Source organism: Oryx dammah, unplaced genomic scaffold, assembly GCF_014754425.2.
Source record: "Oryx dammah isolate SB20612 unplaced genomic scaffold, SCBI_Odam_1.1 HiC_scaffold_21, whole genome shotgun sequence".
In the NCBI taxonomy this organism is placed as follows: domain Eukaryota; kingdom Metazoa; phylum Chordata; class Mammalia; order Artiodactyla; family Bovidae; genus Oryx; species Oryx dammah.
The window spans coordinates 11,664,968-11,682,491 of NW_024070205.1; the positions used below are offsets into that span (position 1 = coordinate 11,664,968).

Below are 17,524 nucleotides of genomic sequence, written 5' to 3' on the forward strand. Positions count from 1 at the left end.
TGGTGGTGCTGCAGACAGTTGTGATTTTGGGGGTGTTTGTGAGAGGAGGGGAGCTGAGGCTCTGAGGATCTCCTATCAGCTTTTCTTTTCAAACATGACGTCGTTTTTCTTTTAAAGACATATCACTGTCTTGTTGCCACAGTCAGCTTCTACGCAGAATGACCCGTGTGTTTAGTGAAGTTTGCTTGCCTCTCCTGTCACCCCTTGTGGCTTATGGTGCCTCCCATCTTCATGATGTGAAACAAGCCGGGACGCCTCTGTGGGTGAGTGACTCCTTGTACAGTGATAGGGTTGAAAAGTGGGTGAGTCGCTGAAGTGGTTATAGTGCCCTGTTACTCATCAAAGAGACAGGAAAAGTGTCCACCCTCATCACCAGGGGCTCCCTGTGAGAGTCCATGGCGGTTGATCGGTTGGCTGAAAATATGGGCTGGGGCTGTGCTCTGCCCAGCTCAGTCGTGTCCAGCTCTTTGCAACCCCCTGGACTGCAGCCCACCAGGCTCCTCTGTCCATGGGATTCTCCAGGCAAGAATACTGAGTGGGTAGCCATGCCCTCCTCCAGTGGACCTTCCCAACCCAGGGATCGAATCCACATCTCTTGTGTCTCCTGCATCGGCAGGCAGATTATTTACCACTGCGCCACCTGGGAAGCCATTTTTAAAGAGATGAGTCATGCTGTTAATAAACTTGAAAGACAAAAACGAGAATTTGGGTTTTCTATAGCAGCCTCTGCCTGTCTTCTCTCCATGGACAGATTGGGATGTAAATAAATGACAGTGGGGTGGGGACAGCACATTCTTGGCATTTAATAAGGGTTTTATATCAATAGTAGTGAGAAAGCTCCATTTCTAGGCTCTTCACACGCCATTTACCTAGCAATTACCCCTTTCAGGTTTTGTTCTAACAATGATGACTTTGGGAAATTTCAAACTAATTCTTCAGCGTGTTATACAGGAATGAAAAGTGGGTAGAAATAAATGGGCTTTAAAGAAGTTAAAAAGCAGGTTTTTCCCAGGCACATTTGCCTATGAAAATAATCCTAAAAGTGAGCAGATGCTTTCAACTAAGGCAAAACATACAGAATACAGAAAAGATTCAACTGTTTTCTCTGGGAAAAAAAAAAGTTTATTGCATTTGGAAGTCAATAGATATCTTTTACAAAAAAGGTTAGAATAAAGATCTCACATTTGTAAAGGCACATATGAAACATTTTACAGCAATGACAAGGGCAGTGAGGACATAAAACAATACACAACTAGGACCAATATCTAAAGACTTTATAAAAACAGATAAGAAACAGTGCAAAAATACTGTCAAAAGTCAGTTTCATACACTTCATAACTGCGTATAAAACTGGCAAGCATAAGCTTATTTACTGATATAAAAAAAGCACATAGAGCATGCATAGATTTATTTAAGGCTTTTAATATTTTCGAGAGAGAGTCTATAAAAGTAAAGTTGACATGTGAATATTAATCACTCCTCAACTCAGGGAAAGTCCTATAAATGTCTCCCCCTCCCCCTCTCCTTACAACTAGCTTGTCGTAATGAGACTGGACTTCCATCTTGCACGGTAGCAAGTGGACACCTCGGGGAGAAGAACATGTTCTCAGGATCCCAAGTCCCCACTCTGGAATGCATGTCTCACAGCAAGAACTCGATAGGTGGTTAAATGTCCAGGTCAGCCCTTGCCAGCCAGCCAGCCAGCCAGCCAGCCAGCCAGCCACGCACGGCTGACAGCCCTGCAGTTCAGTGGTGATGGATGTCAGAAGGCTTCCGTGGACCAACTCAAGAACCTTGAGAACAAACCGGTTTCTACATTAGGGACTTGTCTGGACATCCAAAATGAGGCCTATTAAATGTCAACTGGCTTGAATGATATAAAAACTGACAACATATTAAAGACAGAGACCAAGGAAAACTTCAAAATACTGAATTAAGTAGCACAATTACAGTCCAGTGAAACAACAGATTAGCATGTTACTTGATGTAACACAGGTTATATAAGGTTACATATTTAATAGTCATCTGCATATGTAAACCCTTTTTTATCCCATTTAACATATATATCCTCAGGCAAGTCAGTTGACTATTGAAGGAACAAAGGACATACACAGGAAATCATCTCGGATGAAGAGTAACCTTACTTTTGAAAGGATAAGTTTGATAGATTTTAAAGATTCCAAACTGGCAAGAAAGTTCAGTCAAAGGAAGTTGCAGTAACAGTTTACACTGTTCACGTTGGGGGCAGAAAATGGCTCTGAATTACAGCTCTCAGTTCCAAGCTGAAGGTATTTATTAGCTAACACTGCAATTCAGGGAGGTGGGCGGCCCCTGAGAAATGCTGAGAATACCAGGCCCCTCCGCTCTGAGAGCCAGCCGAGCTCAACTCGGAGCAGGATTCCTGAGCTGTTAGCAAAACAGTTCCACCCCAAGGCACAGAAAGACCCCAATCCAATGTTTCCAGGCTTGTCCCCAAGACCTCTGTCAGGTAAGGCGGCCTCTGTGTTTCCCTTGAGGAGGTTGGGAAGAAAGGTCCCATCACACACTGGATGAATAGCAATCCTGCCCCTCCCTAGACAGCTTTGCAGCTTGTAAAAAGTCCGCAAAGAGCCCAGAGCTTCACCCGTTTCACCAGACCGGCTAGGCTCTGTAGGGGCCACGATGAAAGGAACACGGTCTGCAGGAAGGGGCTGGAGACGATCTGATCACACGTGTCATTATGCCAAAGGCAGTCACTGGGGATCCATAGAAGGTCACCTCAAAATAAGCCTGAGAGACTGCTGCAATCTTTGTTCAAACAGGACTGACCATCGAATCCAGCTTTTCGTTCATCCCTTCTAGTCCTGAATGATAGTGTTGATCACCAAGGGGAAAGAGAGGGTGGAAGGTCAGCTTCCCAGTTGCTGACAGCACCTGGCTATTCTCATTCTGGTTACTTCCATTTGCCAGATTCTATTCCTTGAAACCACGCAAGTGCCAGATTTTACTTTTTGAAACTATAGAAGCAGGTTAAGATAAGAATTAGACTTCCTAATTTTATAATTTGGAGAGATTTTAAAGAGTGAGTCCCTATGACTAGATTCAACCGTTTTGTAAGGGTTGCACCAGGAGGGTAAGGAAGGAAAAGGTGTTGCTGTCGAGAGCTGCTCCATAAAAGCAAATGAGAAAAGGAAAGGTCAGCACCCTCCTAAGTGCACGCGGAGTGCTCTTAGAAAGGAGAGGGTGACATCAGAAAGTATTCCCACCTGTGCTCTCAAGTGAGCCAGGGAACCGCCGTTATGTATTGACATCCTCCCGGTTCTCACGCGCTGATTACAAACGGCATGCTGGGAAGGGAGTGCTCCACTCTGCAGCCACCCGGGGAACCCCAGGAGAGACACAGTCAAAACGCCCAAGAGCTGCGATGGCTAACTCCGGAGCCGCGTGCATGAGCAAAACATTCTGCTGAAAAGGCTGCCAGCAAAGGGAGGGCCACTAGCAAGCAAAGGGAGGGGTCTTCCTGAGCAGTGGATCGAGGCAGGCATCAGAACCCAGAATGTTCTTCAAGCTCTTCTACAACGGCGAGGACACAGTTTAAAACGACCAGCGAGGGTGCCACCGATCTTCCCACTGCAGCGAGGTCTTACCTAGGCGTGCTGCCTCACTTCCACCCCTCTGACCTCGCAGAGAAGGTCGGAGTAGGAGAGACACCCCTGAGTTCAAAAAGTTCTTTGAGTCCAGAACGTTTTGATAGCAACTCCAAAGCTGATCTATAAAGCCTTCCTCTTCCTCCCCCTATTTACAGCTCTTCTCTGGGCAAGCTCCTGGTGTTTTGGGGAAAGAATGGCCTTGACAGCCCAAAGCATGGCAGAGGGAACAGACACTTTCTAGACAGATGCTCATCATAGTCAGGCTTGCCCATCAGCTCATGCCCTCCTGTCTTAAAATGTCCTTGAATTTATTTTTAAAACGGGAAGGCTGACCGAAGCTGAACAATAGGAACTGATGCACAGCCCCCCTTTTACGGCACCAAACAACAATAAATTATGCAGTCTTGTGACATCGATTGGATGCCAGATATTCAATGCCAGCCTCATGGACATTTTAACAGAGAACTTTTTAGTTTGGCCTTGAGAAAGAAGATGCAGTGATAATAAGCTGGAAAAAATAAGTAAAGTAGGAAGCTGGTAAAAACACCTACCCATCTGAGTTTCTAATGGAAAATCAAAAGCTCAGAGCAGGCAGGATAAAGGTTGAATATTCGGCAAGCAGGTCATCGAATTTTCAGGGTAATACACATGAGTTGGCAGAATTTGATTGAATACACCTGCCCATTTCTCCCAGGAATGTTGCCGCTCCTTTTAACAGTAAGGTCTTCTGCCTCCAAATGTCTTAGAAGCTGAGGCAAAGAGAAGGACCACTCTGCTACCTTCCTCAGAGCTCAGAAGGGTCAAACATAATCTTAACGTCCTAGAGATTTCCACCCGGTAGGGCCAACTAGGACTATTTTAACCCCATAGGCCCAACTAGTTTGTCACCCATCAAGTTCTAGACCAATGGAAATTTTGTGCAGTCTCCATGAAAACCCCAAATTTCTCCACTGGAAAGTAGTGCTAGATGAATTGTTACTTTGCTCACAAAAAGAAATGAGTAAATAAGAGCATGATAAATGCCTGATAAAATCCCTAGGCCATAAAACAAAACACAGTTGCAGAAGAATCTTTGGTAAAACATGAGGAAACTGAATTCCCACAAAGAGCCACCTTGACAGCCCAACAGGAATTACTTGGTGCTTCTGGAAGTTTCTTACTCTAGGATGCTGACAGTTATTCCCAATACGAAAGAGGAATGAAGAGTAGATTAACACTGATACGCCTGGGACTCAATCCCCATTCCTTGAATCTAAGCTCCCTGGCAAACATATTAGAAGGCCACTGTGCTTGCCCACCCCTTGATCTCAATTGATTGACAGATTCCTTCCCCCGCCCCCCAAAATCAATAACTCTACCCACCTTCTCCATCATACACATGACTGAAGTGGGGGAGAGATTTGAAAGCACATTTTGCTTTGTCACTCTGGATACCTTTGGGCCCACAGATTATGTTCCATAACCACTGGGCTGAGGCCAGCTAATATGGACTATACATCAAGAAAGAACAACAGCTGAAAACCCCCAGACATATGCTTATGAGAATCCAAAGTGCACGGAGATCTCTGCCAAGTGTGACTCCAAGCCCCAGGAGACAGCCCACTCATCAAGTGAGGCAAGGGTCACTGCAGCAAGGCCACAGGTTCACAGAAAGAACCCAACATACATGCTTTCGTGTTCATTAGCTCTTGAGAAAAGACATATGGTGCACTGGGATCCACACTAATCAAGGGGAAGAAACAGACTGTACATATTAGGTTGATCCAAGTGAATTTTCTGTCATTGTAAATTTTAAAAATGGTCCAAATACTGGAAATTTCATAGGAGTCAACCTGGAGAAGGATAAGAAAGGTCAGCAGCTGGATCAGAGTGCTGACTTACTGTAGCCACCAGGGTTTATAGAAAGAGCTGAGTGTAGGCAGGATAAAGGTTAAATGTGTCCTGGGCAGCCAATGGACAAGTCCCACGGGACCCCACCAGCAGAGCCCACAAGGACCCTCTATCCAGGCTGATGGAGGAAGGTGCCAGAGGACCAAGGGACTTGGAGGCAAATGACTAACGACAGTCAAAACAATAGTCGTGCTTCTCAATCTAGGACCACAAATGTAGAGGTAAAGTTCTCCAAAGTTTATTACTCAAAACAGTCCATGTGGAGATGTCCCTGACCTTACTGTTCTCTCCAGCTGAGAGGAGGAACCCAATTCCTTGCCTATAAAAGGACCAGCGATTGGCATCCCTGCCTAAAGCCACCAAATCCTTATCTGCTTCCCATCCAGGGAAAGAGATGGGTCTAAAGATAAATACAGCCAAAAGGTGGTGTCTCCTTAGAGCCTAAGGATTCCAGTAAAGCACAGCAGGACATGGCCTGGCTTTGCTGGCAGCCTCAGCTCGGCTCAAGGATGAAGACATCAAACTCAGCTCCCCCTGGTCCAAGGACCACAGTAAACAAGGATGAACCCTGGGTCAATGCATCTAAATGAGATGGATGAAAGAAATAAGACATTTCAACCAGAAAAGCTGCAAACCCAGAGGCCTGAAAGTGTTGGACAGCCTTGTGGTGACACAGTGTCTTTTTTTTTCCCCCTCCATTTTTTATTTTTTCCCCACTGCAGAAACAGACCCCGGCAGCTCCAGCTTCAGACTTGATATGTCGTCAGGAACTCATTCCAAAAGCTCTAACTAGATAACTAATTTAATACACTTTGCTTCAAGGTTTATTCCTTGGCTTGCTTCCCAGATATAAAGCATCTCTGGGCAATTATGATGCAGATGCCACTGAAAGGACTTTAAATGGCTGTTACTAATTTAACAGGAGATAGGTTGGCATTTACTGGAGATGCAAAAAGGAATGCAAAATGGGCTCAAGGACCAAAAGCATTTGTTTTTAAAAACAAAATACGGGGAATCACTTTTAAATGTTTTCCTTCGCGTTTCAATATAAACTCTGGCTAGGAAGTTGGATACCGAACCTACTTCTTCTCTACATTTTGTGCACTCATGAATATTCCCTTGGCACCAAGTGGCAACAGTGGGTGAGCTGAAAGGAGGTCCAAGAGTGATGGGCTCAAAGAGACTGCACATCTACTCGCTGCCCACATGAGACATCAACAGTGCCCATGCGGGGGGCTGAGAGAGGAAAGAGGAATACTGATGTGGTTCATCAAACAATAAGCCAGTAACTGCAGACCAACCGTTAAAGCATCCCTAATGGCAGAGTGTCCCAAGGATGGAAAGTCTCTGAGGAAAAGGAAACAAGTACCTCTCTGCCTGCAGATGATCTGTGTTCTGAGCATCTCCTCGTGAGAGTTATGAGCTTTGATCCACTGAAAATACATGTCACCCTAGTGGTTTTCCTTTTCCAGATCATTCAGCAAAATTCCAGACCTGAGGGGGCTGAGTAGAAGCTCTACTCCTGACTGATTCTTCAGTCCTTGGAGGAGAAGGGAAGAGACCCTCCCTCACCAGATACTCTGAGTCCAAATACAGACTCTCGTGTGAAACTGAGTTTTTCATACCTGGCCAGGTATGAAACCAAGTTGATGTATACTCCAAAGAAGCCCATCGGGAATTGTCTATTGTTGTGTGGTGACTGGAAATCACAACGGCGCACTCCTTCTGGTGGGTTGGGTGCTATTCTTTCCATGTATTTACAGCTCAGGAGGGGAGAAAAAAAGCAGTGGAGGATTACATCATGGAATACCCACAAAGGTCAATTTTAAGAACAAAGCCATGACTGAAAAGTTGCACCAAGAGAAGCCAGATGACAGAAGAATTCCCCAAAGTCAGCAAGAGGGAAAGCACCCGGAACACATTTTATTGTGTACTATGAAGTGCAGGACAGTGACCAGCAAACCAACAGTGTTGTAGTTTGGTCACTCAGCATGTCTGACTCTTTGTGACCCTGTGGACTGTAGCCTGCCAGGCTCCTCTGTCCATGGGATTCTCCTAGGCGAAAATACTAGAGTGGGTTTTCATTCCCTCCTCCAGGGGATCTTCCCCACCCAGGGATCAAACCCGTGTGTCTCTTTTGTCTCCTGCATTGGCAAGCAGGGTTCTTTACCACTAGAGCCTCTTGGAAAGCCCCCATCAAGCAACAGGAACCCCCAATATAAGAGAATAGTGTTGTTTTTCCCCTTCAGAAATAGGGTCTTAGCGCTTTATATTTTAGGATGCACTCATTTTCTTGCCATCCTTGATTTGGATATGAGCAATTAGGCTGATGAATTTCAGGGTTGGTCACAAATCTGGCTCCAGCTTCACTAAAGATGTGTTCCCTTCTGCCTCTGCCTGCCCCTCAAAGGATGCACCAGGCAACCCTCCCTCCATACAGCCCTATTTACACTGCAGATCAGTCAAAATGTGGTTCAAATGAAAAGACTATATTATTGTGAAAACTGAGTTAGGATGATTCACAAAAGTTATCCCGAAGGAGGAAAAAATAAATTATCTCATATAAAACAGTACACGATGTTTGCGAATGATCTTGGCTCCCGCCTTCAGGGAGTCCACGGCCTCTGCCTGCTCTGGCCATCTGCGCCCTGCTGGGAAACAGATGTTGTCTGGAGGCGATTCCCCATCCGCGAGATGGAGCTGGGCTCCTCTTCCGGGAACTGCCGTCGGGGCTGTGGGGGTTAAATGAGTCTGGAGTTTTGGAGAAACTGGATGAGGACCTGATAGACAAACTTATACTGAGCGATGGTCTGGATCATAAACATCCGTTGCTCCCTGAGGAGCCTCAGCATCATCGGTACTTCCACCTTCTGCAAGAAAAGAAAAGATTCTGAGATGGTTGGGGCAGGGGGGGCTTCCCTTGGGTCACTTCTCATTCCCTTACCTGGAAGGAGGAATGTATTTACCCGCGGCCCCTGTACAGAAACGGGAGGACGCCAAAGACAGCCCCCTCGAGGTTACCCCCATCAAAGACAGTGCCTACAACTGGAGAAGCTGGTTGGCCGGCACCACTGGTGTGATATTTTAAATACAGACCAGTCTGTTAGAGAAAACAAAGAGGCTGGAGTTAAACCCAATTGGTTCCTCTCAAGGCTACCATGGCCCAACGGTAGGATTTAAGCCAGTTTTGGGTCTTCATTTCTTCCTCTGTGGTATCAGGATACCGATGCTTTGCTTTAACGTCATGTAGCCTTGACCAAGTCAGTGATGGTTCCTCAGCAGTAACGGGATGACAAACCATACCCAGCTCACAGGATCAAGTGAAGAAGAACATGTGAACCATTTAGCACAGTGTCTGGCACACAAGAGCTCTCGATAAAGCCTACTCAGTGCCCCAGTCTTATAAGAGCACCCGTGCCCATCCTGCTAGCTCGCAGGACCTCGGGTATAACCCCGTGAGATCATTTATGTGTAAACCTTTAAAATGTCAAAGCACAATCTCTGGACACCACTCATGTTTGGAGTGATCGCCTTTAACTAACAATATCCTGCGTGTTAAATGAGATTGCCTATGTGTAAATCCTTTGAGGATCTCCAATGGAAAGGAATGAACACAGTGGGTCACCGGTGCCCTGGTGTGCCCTCCTTGTATCACTTCCATCCTCCTGGACCAGCTGAGGCAGAAGCACCATGGAGTCCCTGTGCCATCGTGCCCTTGGCACACGGCCCCCTGCTCTGGGAGCCCTTAGTCCAGGGAAACAACCACAACCAGGAAACTACCAAGGACTCAGCAAGCATCGAAAACAGCATAATAAAAACTCAGTCATATGTCTTCTCTTCCTTTACTTGCAGAAGTCATTTCAGCTATTTCCAATTTTTGTGTAGCTGTGATACCACACAGGCCATCCTATTTCATTGAGCTTCTCCACAACGAGTTAAGTAACACACACCACAGATTTAAAAGGGACAGGCCCTGGTAATAAGGAAAGAGAAGAAAGCATGTGAATCCTCAAACTATTAGTCAAAATACAGAGCCTAGACCATAAGCTTCTGATGGTAACTAGTGGGTCTGTGTCTAAACTATATTCTAAAGTACCACAGAGCGCCTAACATAGACAATTAACATAATGCACGATGAGCCTTGCTCTGTGTGGGGCCCTGAATGTAAGGATAGAATAAGACTGTTTCTACCTCATGCCCGTCTAAGGCTTTGACAAGAGAGGCAGAGTCACACAGGAGCTAAGAGGTCCTCTCCCTGTGCCTCAGTTTCTCTTTGTTAGATGCGGGTTCTAATAGGGATTCTCCAGGCAAGAATACTAGAATGGGTTGCCATGCCCTCTGCGGGGTCACAGAGAGTGAGGCATGACTGAAGTGACTTAGCAAGCACGCACACACTAGGAGGGCCTCTCTCAAGGTCGCTGTAAAGTCTACGAGGTGTGAGGCCCTTGAAACAGTGCTGGCGCGTGTCCAGGTGCTCAGTCACTTCATTTGGGTCAGACTCTTTGGGACCGTATGGACTGCAGCCCACCAGACTCCTCTGTCCATGAGATTCTCCAGGTAAGACTGCTGGAGTGGGTTGCCATGCTCTCTTCCCAGGGATCTGACCAACCCTAGGATTGGACCCAAGTCTCCTGCACTGCAGGCAGACTCTTTGCTGCTGAGTCACCAGGGAAGTCCCGCCTGGTAAATGCTAAACACATGTTAGTTGTGGTTATTAGAATATTTTCATGCTTCTCATCATCGTCACCATCCATCATCATCTCCACCACCCCCTCCACCATCTATATCACCTCCTCCACCCCTGCCATCTCCTTTACTTCCACCTTCTCCTCCAGTTCCACCACCATCTCCTCCAACTTCCCCACCTCTATCATCACCACCACCACCACCACCTTCTTATCGCCACCACCACTATCATCATGATCACTACCATCTCCCTAGCCTGCAAGACTCAGCCCCCGAGGCTGACTCAAGGGTGGTGTACTAGCTGATGTGGGGCTATCTGGGGACAAGACCAAGGTTCCCCTGGTCCTCAATGAAATCCTTCAACCTGCCTTGAAGACTCACTCCCACAGGCTCCGCTGTCCATTGTCCCTAGCTCAAGGAATCAGGAGGCTGTTGATGCTTTCTCTACCTTGTTTAGGAGACATTTTCTCCCCCTACTCTATGAACAGGGAAGAGGGGGTAACCGATTCAGAAAAGCAGCAAGATCAAGACATCTTGCTATGTGGCTAGTGAGAACCTGACCTTTTGTAATCTAGCTGATTGGGGACAGGCAGCCAGGAGAGAGGATCACAAACCATGAAACTGGTGCATTCTGGAGGAAAAAAATGTATGGGCATTGAAATGTTACAGCTAACATTTGGTGACCAAAGGTAACAGGACACACAGAAGCTTCTCAGGGCAGCCCCTGAGAATCCCCTTCCGTTCCTACCTCACAGCTGCCCAACTTCCCAGTAAGGATCTTTGCTCCGATAAAAAGCATCTCCCTGAGAAAATTCAAACTCTATGGATTATCGGCTAAAACATAAAGTATCCGAGATCCAGAAGACAGGAAAAGAAGATGGGAAAGTTTAGACAGGAGAAAAATCGGTCACCCGATTTTATACTGATTTAGCAAAATCTTTTGTTTAAAAAACAAAGCAATGAGTCCCACTCCTAAAATAAGGGTTTGAATTTTACTAGACAGGCCTGAAGCAGAACAAGTAGAGAACTTTTTTCTCCCTAGTCATCTACCAATAGCAGTTATGGGAAACAGCACAGATAAGGCTGACTATATTTGTGCTAGGGGAAGGGAAGTGAAAAATATGAGTCATCTTGCTATCTTGGAATATCAATGGGAACAGAAGTCGTTTTTGGACTGACTGCCGGTTCCCGTAAAGAATGTTCTGGCATGCAACTAGGCATTGAGGAAATCCGCTACGTCTGGATAAACCCCGTGGAGAGTCTAATCCCCCCAAGCCTTCACCAAGTCCACACAGGGTGCTCGTGGCCGCATCCCTCACTCTGCACCAAGCTGGCTCTGACACGTGTTATTTATGTTCCCCTGGGCCAATGACCTCTGGTGATCGATGAGCCTTCATGTTACTGCATGAGTGAAGCTCAGTCTTTGATGGGTCTCCAAAGAGCACTCAGAACAGAGCGCTCCTCCATGTCAGACAAGACGGAGAAAATAGCTTCTCATAGTCGAAAAGGAGGAAAGGGGAGCACAGGAGGGTACGTGGGGAATGGTGAAAAGAAGGAGTTTGTCAAAGAAACTGACATGAGGACAAGATCTCTAAGTGGAACGGGGACGATGAGGCCCTTTCTCCTCCCCAGGAACCCACCAGGGGAGCTGGGATACGCTGCAGTCATATGTACCCCATTTCCACTGTCTCTCAATCCACCTTCCCAGCACTGACTGGATCTGCGACTTAGTGGTAAGCCATTATTCTAATAGAAACTCCTAGAGATTTCTAGTGGAGAAGGCAATGGCACCCCACTCTAGTACTTTTGCCTGGAGAATCCCATGGACGGAGGAGCCTGGTGGGCTGCAGTCCATGAGGTCGCTAGAGCCGGGCATGACTGAGCGACCTCACTTTCACTTTTCATTTTCATGCATTGGAGAAGGAAATGGCAACCCACTCCAGTGTTCTTGCCTAGAGAATCCCAGGGACGGGGGAGCCTGGTGGGCTGCCGTCTATGGGCTCGCACAGAGTCGGACACGACTGAAGCAACTTAGCAGCAGCAGCAGAGATTTCTAGCAGTGACAGGGAAGCAAACAACCCAGAAATCTTCCGTGAGAAAAAAGGATAAAAACTCACAGAAGATGATGAGATTTCTGTGATGTAGACTCAACTGACTCCATGATGGGCATTTCATTCCCCAACAGAATGTTTGTTTGTTTGAACAAAAGGCCACACTGATATAATCCTTCTTCTACTTTTTAGCAGCATAAACATTCATATGTACAGGCTGAAAGTTTCCAAAATTAACTTTTTATAGGCAGGGAACTTAAAACGTCCTTTGAACATGTTTAAACTCTGCATTGACTGTTTTCCTAGACATTTCAATATAATAAATTTCATGGGGCAATATTTAATCTGATTTTTCAAACCACTGATGCTACTGAGCAAATACATATATTGTTGGATAAATTCCTTCACAGAATGTGCATGATAACATCTCCTGATTTTAAAACTATCATTTCAAAAGTCTCCTTTGATTCGCCAAGTTATACAATTTGGAAATTGAACAAGAACCAAATATACTCGGCATTTGGAAGCAGAGTGAAGACAAGAAATAACTCGGGGCCAGGAAGTGAAGGACCTCATTTCAAACCTTGGCACCAGCACTTAAGAGCCACCTGGCACTAGGCAAGTCATACGATTGTTTCTGGCCCTGGGTATCGTCATCTCTAAAATCAGAAAACTAACAAAGCTGCGATGAAGAATCCAGCTAAGAAAAAAAAAGAAAGAAAGCCATTTAAACCCCCTAAAGCCTCATGGGAACAGAGGGCAGATGAACTGGCCTTTAGCCTTTAATTGCTATTTTCTCATCTCCACAAAATCAAAAGTCCCTCAATGTAACTCTGACCTATAGCAAGAAGGGAATGCCATGCACTGTGTGGGCACAAATAGCCACAGCCCGCATCTAGTGGGAAAGAGCCAGACACGTCTAGCCTGGGCAAAGGCAGGCCATGTCTGTACCCTCAGGTCATCCACCCAGCTCTGCTACACACCGCTGCCAACCTAGACAAGAGCAAACAGCCTCCTCAATGAAACCTCCCTCTGAAGAATGAAACAGGCTTTTAAAATACACACATTTTCACGGAGGAGTTAAGCCAAAATACACCCCAGAAATGCTAAGCTATATGGACTGAATAACCCACCATGGAGAATTACCCACAATAAAATCAGAGCTTCTACAAAAACCACTGCAGGCGTTTGGAGGTCGATGCCAGTGAAGATCAGATTTTCTAAATGTTTCCTTTCTTACACTTTGCACTCTTCTTCTATATCATTTGGGTCTCTACACAGAGCAATGAAAGGGAAAGAAGATATGGAAGGTTGTAAATGTCAGAGTCCAGGTGGGAATCACGGGTCTGGAAAACTCTTGTCGAGAGGGGAAACTAAGCTGTGGAAATGGAAGGGCACAGGTCAAAGGTTGGCCGTGGTGCAGCCTGGCCCCCCAGTGGAACGGTTCAGAAGCCCAGAGAGACCTACTTCATTATGCTCCAGGCAGTAGATCATCAGCTCAGAGAGGATGACCACGCCGGTCCTCCCCACCCCCGCGCTGCAGTGGACCACGATCGGGGGGCGCAGGCTCCTGGTGCCCTCCAGCATGCTGTTGGTATGACGACGGACTGACTGGATCTCCTCCAAGTAGGCTGCAAGACAAAATGCAAATCTCGTCACGGAAGTCCTCCACGGCTTTGCATCCAAGAGAAGGGGGCAAAAACGACGGTGATTTTTTTTTTTTAAGTGACAATAATTTACAGTTCTTACAAGACACTAATTATTTGGCTGGTACCCACTGTACAGTCCTGGATCCAGAAAGGACCAGCTGGGAGTCAATTAGTCCATGGGAGAATTTGTTCTTTAAATTAAATAGTTCTTTTTTAAAAATTAAATTCTGTTTTCCCCTCTGCAAATCCCATAGTCCCCCAAGCAGATGATTCTCGACATTACTTACAGCAATTCCTACTATTAACAGACTGGGATCAGAACACCAGCTAGGTCCCCTTGAAACGCCCAGCTGTCAGAGCCAATTTCTGGTGGGAAGAGCATCCATCTGCCCTTCCTTCCTTCCCTTCACTGAGTGAGTGAACATCAGCTGAGGCTTGACTCCATTTTCAGACTGTAAAATAGACTTTGGGGAGCCTGGTTTTCAGCTTGGATCCCTTGTGGTTACGTGAGTAGCTCAAGGTAATGGCCCCCCCTTTCTTGGACGCAATGTTTGGGTTGGGGGAGGTGCCAACCTCCCTCATTGCTTCCAACATCTGCCTGGCCCCGCAGGGCTATGCAAGGAACTGTTTAATATTCCAATTGGTCACAAATGAAAAATTAGTCAATCTAAACCTTAAAGACTTTTTTTTCCCCATGATCACAAAAAAAGGGAAAAGAATAATTGTAATCCTCATGCAGTCTAAGAATCATAAAAAGTCAATTTGTAGTTGAGATTTTTATAGTTCAGGGGAGAAGCAGATTTGAAGGTTCTTGATGCTCAGAAAATCTTGTTCCAGTGCAGTAGTGTAAAATCAAACGAGGAGAAAAATTCAGACTGCTAAAGAGAAAAAAACTGCATTCAAACCATTCTGATAATGTAAAAGCACCAGTTTATATACAATGACTAAGAACTCCTATTTTCCTTTATAACCTTATTTAATTAGTAATCTAAAGTAGTTTTACCCAAATGAACATTTACTACCACCATCAGTGATGTAAAATGAGATAGAACAAAACAAGATGGAAGGCAATCTGAGGTGACTACATAAAGTAGTTGCTATTTATACCAACATGAGCTAAATACTGAGCATGGAATCCCCTTCACAATCTTTTTCCAGAGATATTAAGCGAGGAACATTCTCTGATGGCAGGCAATGTTCACATACAAGAGACAAGGTTTTTCTTGTGTTAAATTTAAGGAGAGAAGTGAAAAGAATATTGATCAATAAAACAGATGCCACTATCAAATGGAATTTCATGAAACACAGAGAAATTAGATTTCAATGAATTCTTTCTCCAGCAATCATATTAATAAAGTTTCTTGAGCTGTAACTCAGTGAAGACCTCTGGAGGCGGGAAGACAGTTTGACCCAGTTTCTCTGCATCCAGGCAATCTAATTTAAACACAAACAAAAATCTCTTAAAATTCTTAGGGACCTAAAGAGCCATCATTTCTAAGACCCTGCTCAGCACACTTGTCCTGAGTTTCTTAGAAAGGTAAACTAATTAATACTATTTAAAATTTTTCTCTATTTTTTTCAGTAATTTAGATTGACCTTTCTTAAACTGGCTCAGATTTAAAAGATTTGATTGTAATTTTAGCCATCTTACAAACTCAATCTTTTATCAGAGCTGTTAGTCAACCATCTGAAGGATTTACTTTTATTGGTTCCAATTTCTAAGTCTTACTTCTAATAGCAATTAGCAAAAGATTACCAAAAAAGAATAAAAAGCACACTGTTACGAAGAAAGAAACTTCTGCAGAGGTCACCATGCTCCTTATTAATATTTTGAGCTATAGGTAACTGTCGGGCCTCAGGCAAACCACTAACCCACTCTAGATCTTGCTCTAGGTCCTCTGAGTCCAGTCATCTTTCTTACTTTCAGTCTCCAACTCCCCAGGAACCATCAGCACATTAATGGGGAATGAAATACCTGCACCAGAGTCTTTCTAGTTGGACTTGTGAAATGGTACTTTTAGGTTTTTAAAGACATTCTCACTTCTCTTCCCCACCCCTCCTATTCTAAATGAGTTATCAAAATGAAAATCAAGGTTTTGACATTCAGCATCCTCCCTTTGTGGTGGTCACAGGTCCTCTGCCAGCTGGTGAATCAACAACTCAGCAGGGATATAATCAATAATCTGCAGGGCACCCTCACACCACCTTCCTATGGGTGAGGAAGCAACAGGGCTTCCCACAAGGGCAGGATGTTTAGGGGAGTCTGTGGAAAGGAAAGAGGATGCTACAGCTAGCAGCAGAAGCATCAGCTCTCACCCTAGACTGTGATCATTGGGCTGCCTTCATCAGAAGACTGAGAGAGCCTTTAAAACAGAGACCGTTTCATCTCTGCATGCTAAGAGCCAGATTCAGTGTCTGGCACATGGTGGACACACACGCCCAGGTGTTGGCCTTTCAAATAGCTACTGCATACAATCTGGATAAATTCGTTTCTAAGAGGATCATAACTTGAAAAATATACATAAATGAACGAATTTGGAAATGACAGTTTCAAATACTACAGGCTGATTTCAATAATTCTCTGTCTTTATAGTTAGCCACCTATCTTTAATCAAAGGTATGAGAAACTACTGATGGGGATTTACTGCTGTAGGAAATGCAAGGCTTCTGAGATACAAATCTTCCTGAGAAATTTTTAAAGTCTTTTTTTTTCTTTATTGCTGTTTTTTTTATTGTGGTAAAATATATTTAATGCATAACATAAAATATATCACTTTGATCATTCTAAAAGTATATAACATTAAGTATACAGTGACAGTAAGTATAGTCACAATGTTCTGCAAAAATCACCATTATCTACTTAACTTTTTTGTGGTCCCAAACAGAAACTTTGTATCTATCAAACTGTAACTTCCCATTTCCCTTCCGCCTAGCTCCTGGTAACCTCTATTGTACTATCTCTATGAAGTTGCCTATTCTGGGTAACTCAACGTAAGTGGAATCACACAGCATTTGTCCTTTTCTATCTGGCTTATTTTATTTAGCATGTTTCCAAAGTTCCAGGACGCGCTGTGTATCAGAATAGGTACTAAAGGTCTAAATCACGGTAGAACCAATTAGTTTACCATATTTAGCTCACTGCATCAATGGTAAACAGAATATAAGTATTAATCTTCTCTGCTCTACACATAACATATAAAGTACTATATACTTCAATGTTATAATACTTTTACCACCTAAGAGAAAGTACCCTCTTTTCATTTCACCTCCAACTGATCAGACCATATATGCTGTTGGTAAAACTCCGACTGGGAAGCAAAAACTTACACAAAAATCCTTGGACATCCTCTGGGCAGCCGTGGTCTGGCCAGTCAGTATACTGCAAATGCCACACGGTCCTTTCCTGCCCGGACAGAAGGTGCTTGACCTTCAAGCCTGTGGTTGCATAGCAACCGGAATCTGTTCGGAACTTCGTGGTGACCTTGAACTTGCCATAGGTGGCTGAGCTGTGCTTGGAACCCAGTTTGGGCCAGTATCGGTGGCTCTTGGTTCGTCCACCTTCCTGAATCACACAGAGAAACAAAATTGGACAGGAGTCAAGGGAAGCTCTTTTTTTTTT

General features: G+C 44.8%; 1 protein-coding gene across 2 annotated transcripts in view; it reads right to left on the reverse strand.

The window, feature by feature from the left end:
- Positions 1-1,097: 1,097 nt before the first annotated feature.
- Positions 1,098-17,524, reverse strand: part of PTPN14 (protein tyrosine phosphatase non-receptor type 14) — a 192,520-nt gene continuing 176,093 nt past the window's right edge. The window contains exons 17-19 of one of the 2 annotated variants that reach the window (XM_040263167.1): positions 17,233-17,467; positions 13,724-13,887; positions 1,098-8,389 (exon numbers count right to left, since the gene is read on the reverse strand). In XM_040263167.1, coding sequence (XP_040119101.1) covers positions 8,261-8,389; positions 13,724-13,887; positions 17,233-17,467 — 528 coding nt within the window. In that variant the 3' untranslated portion in view covers positions 1,098-8,260. The remainder of the gene's footprint in view (positions 8,390-13,723; positions 13,888-17,232; positions 17,468-17,524) is intronic. The other variant, XM_040263168.1, reaches the window with a different exon arrangement.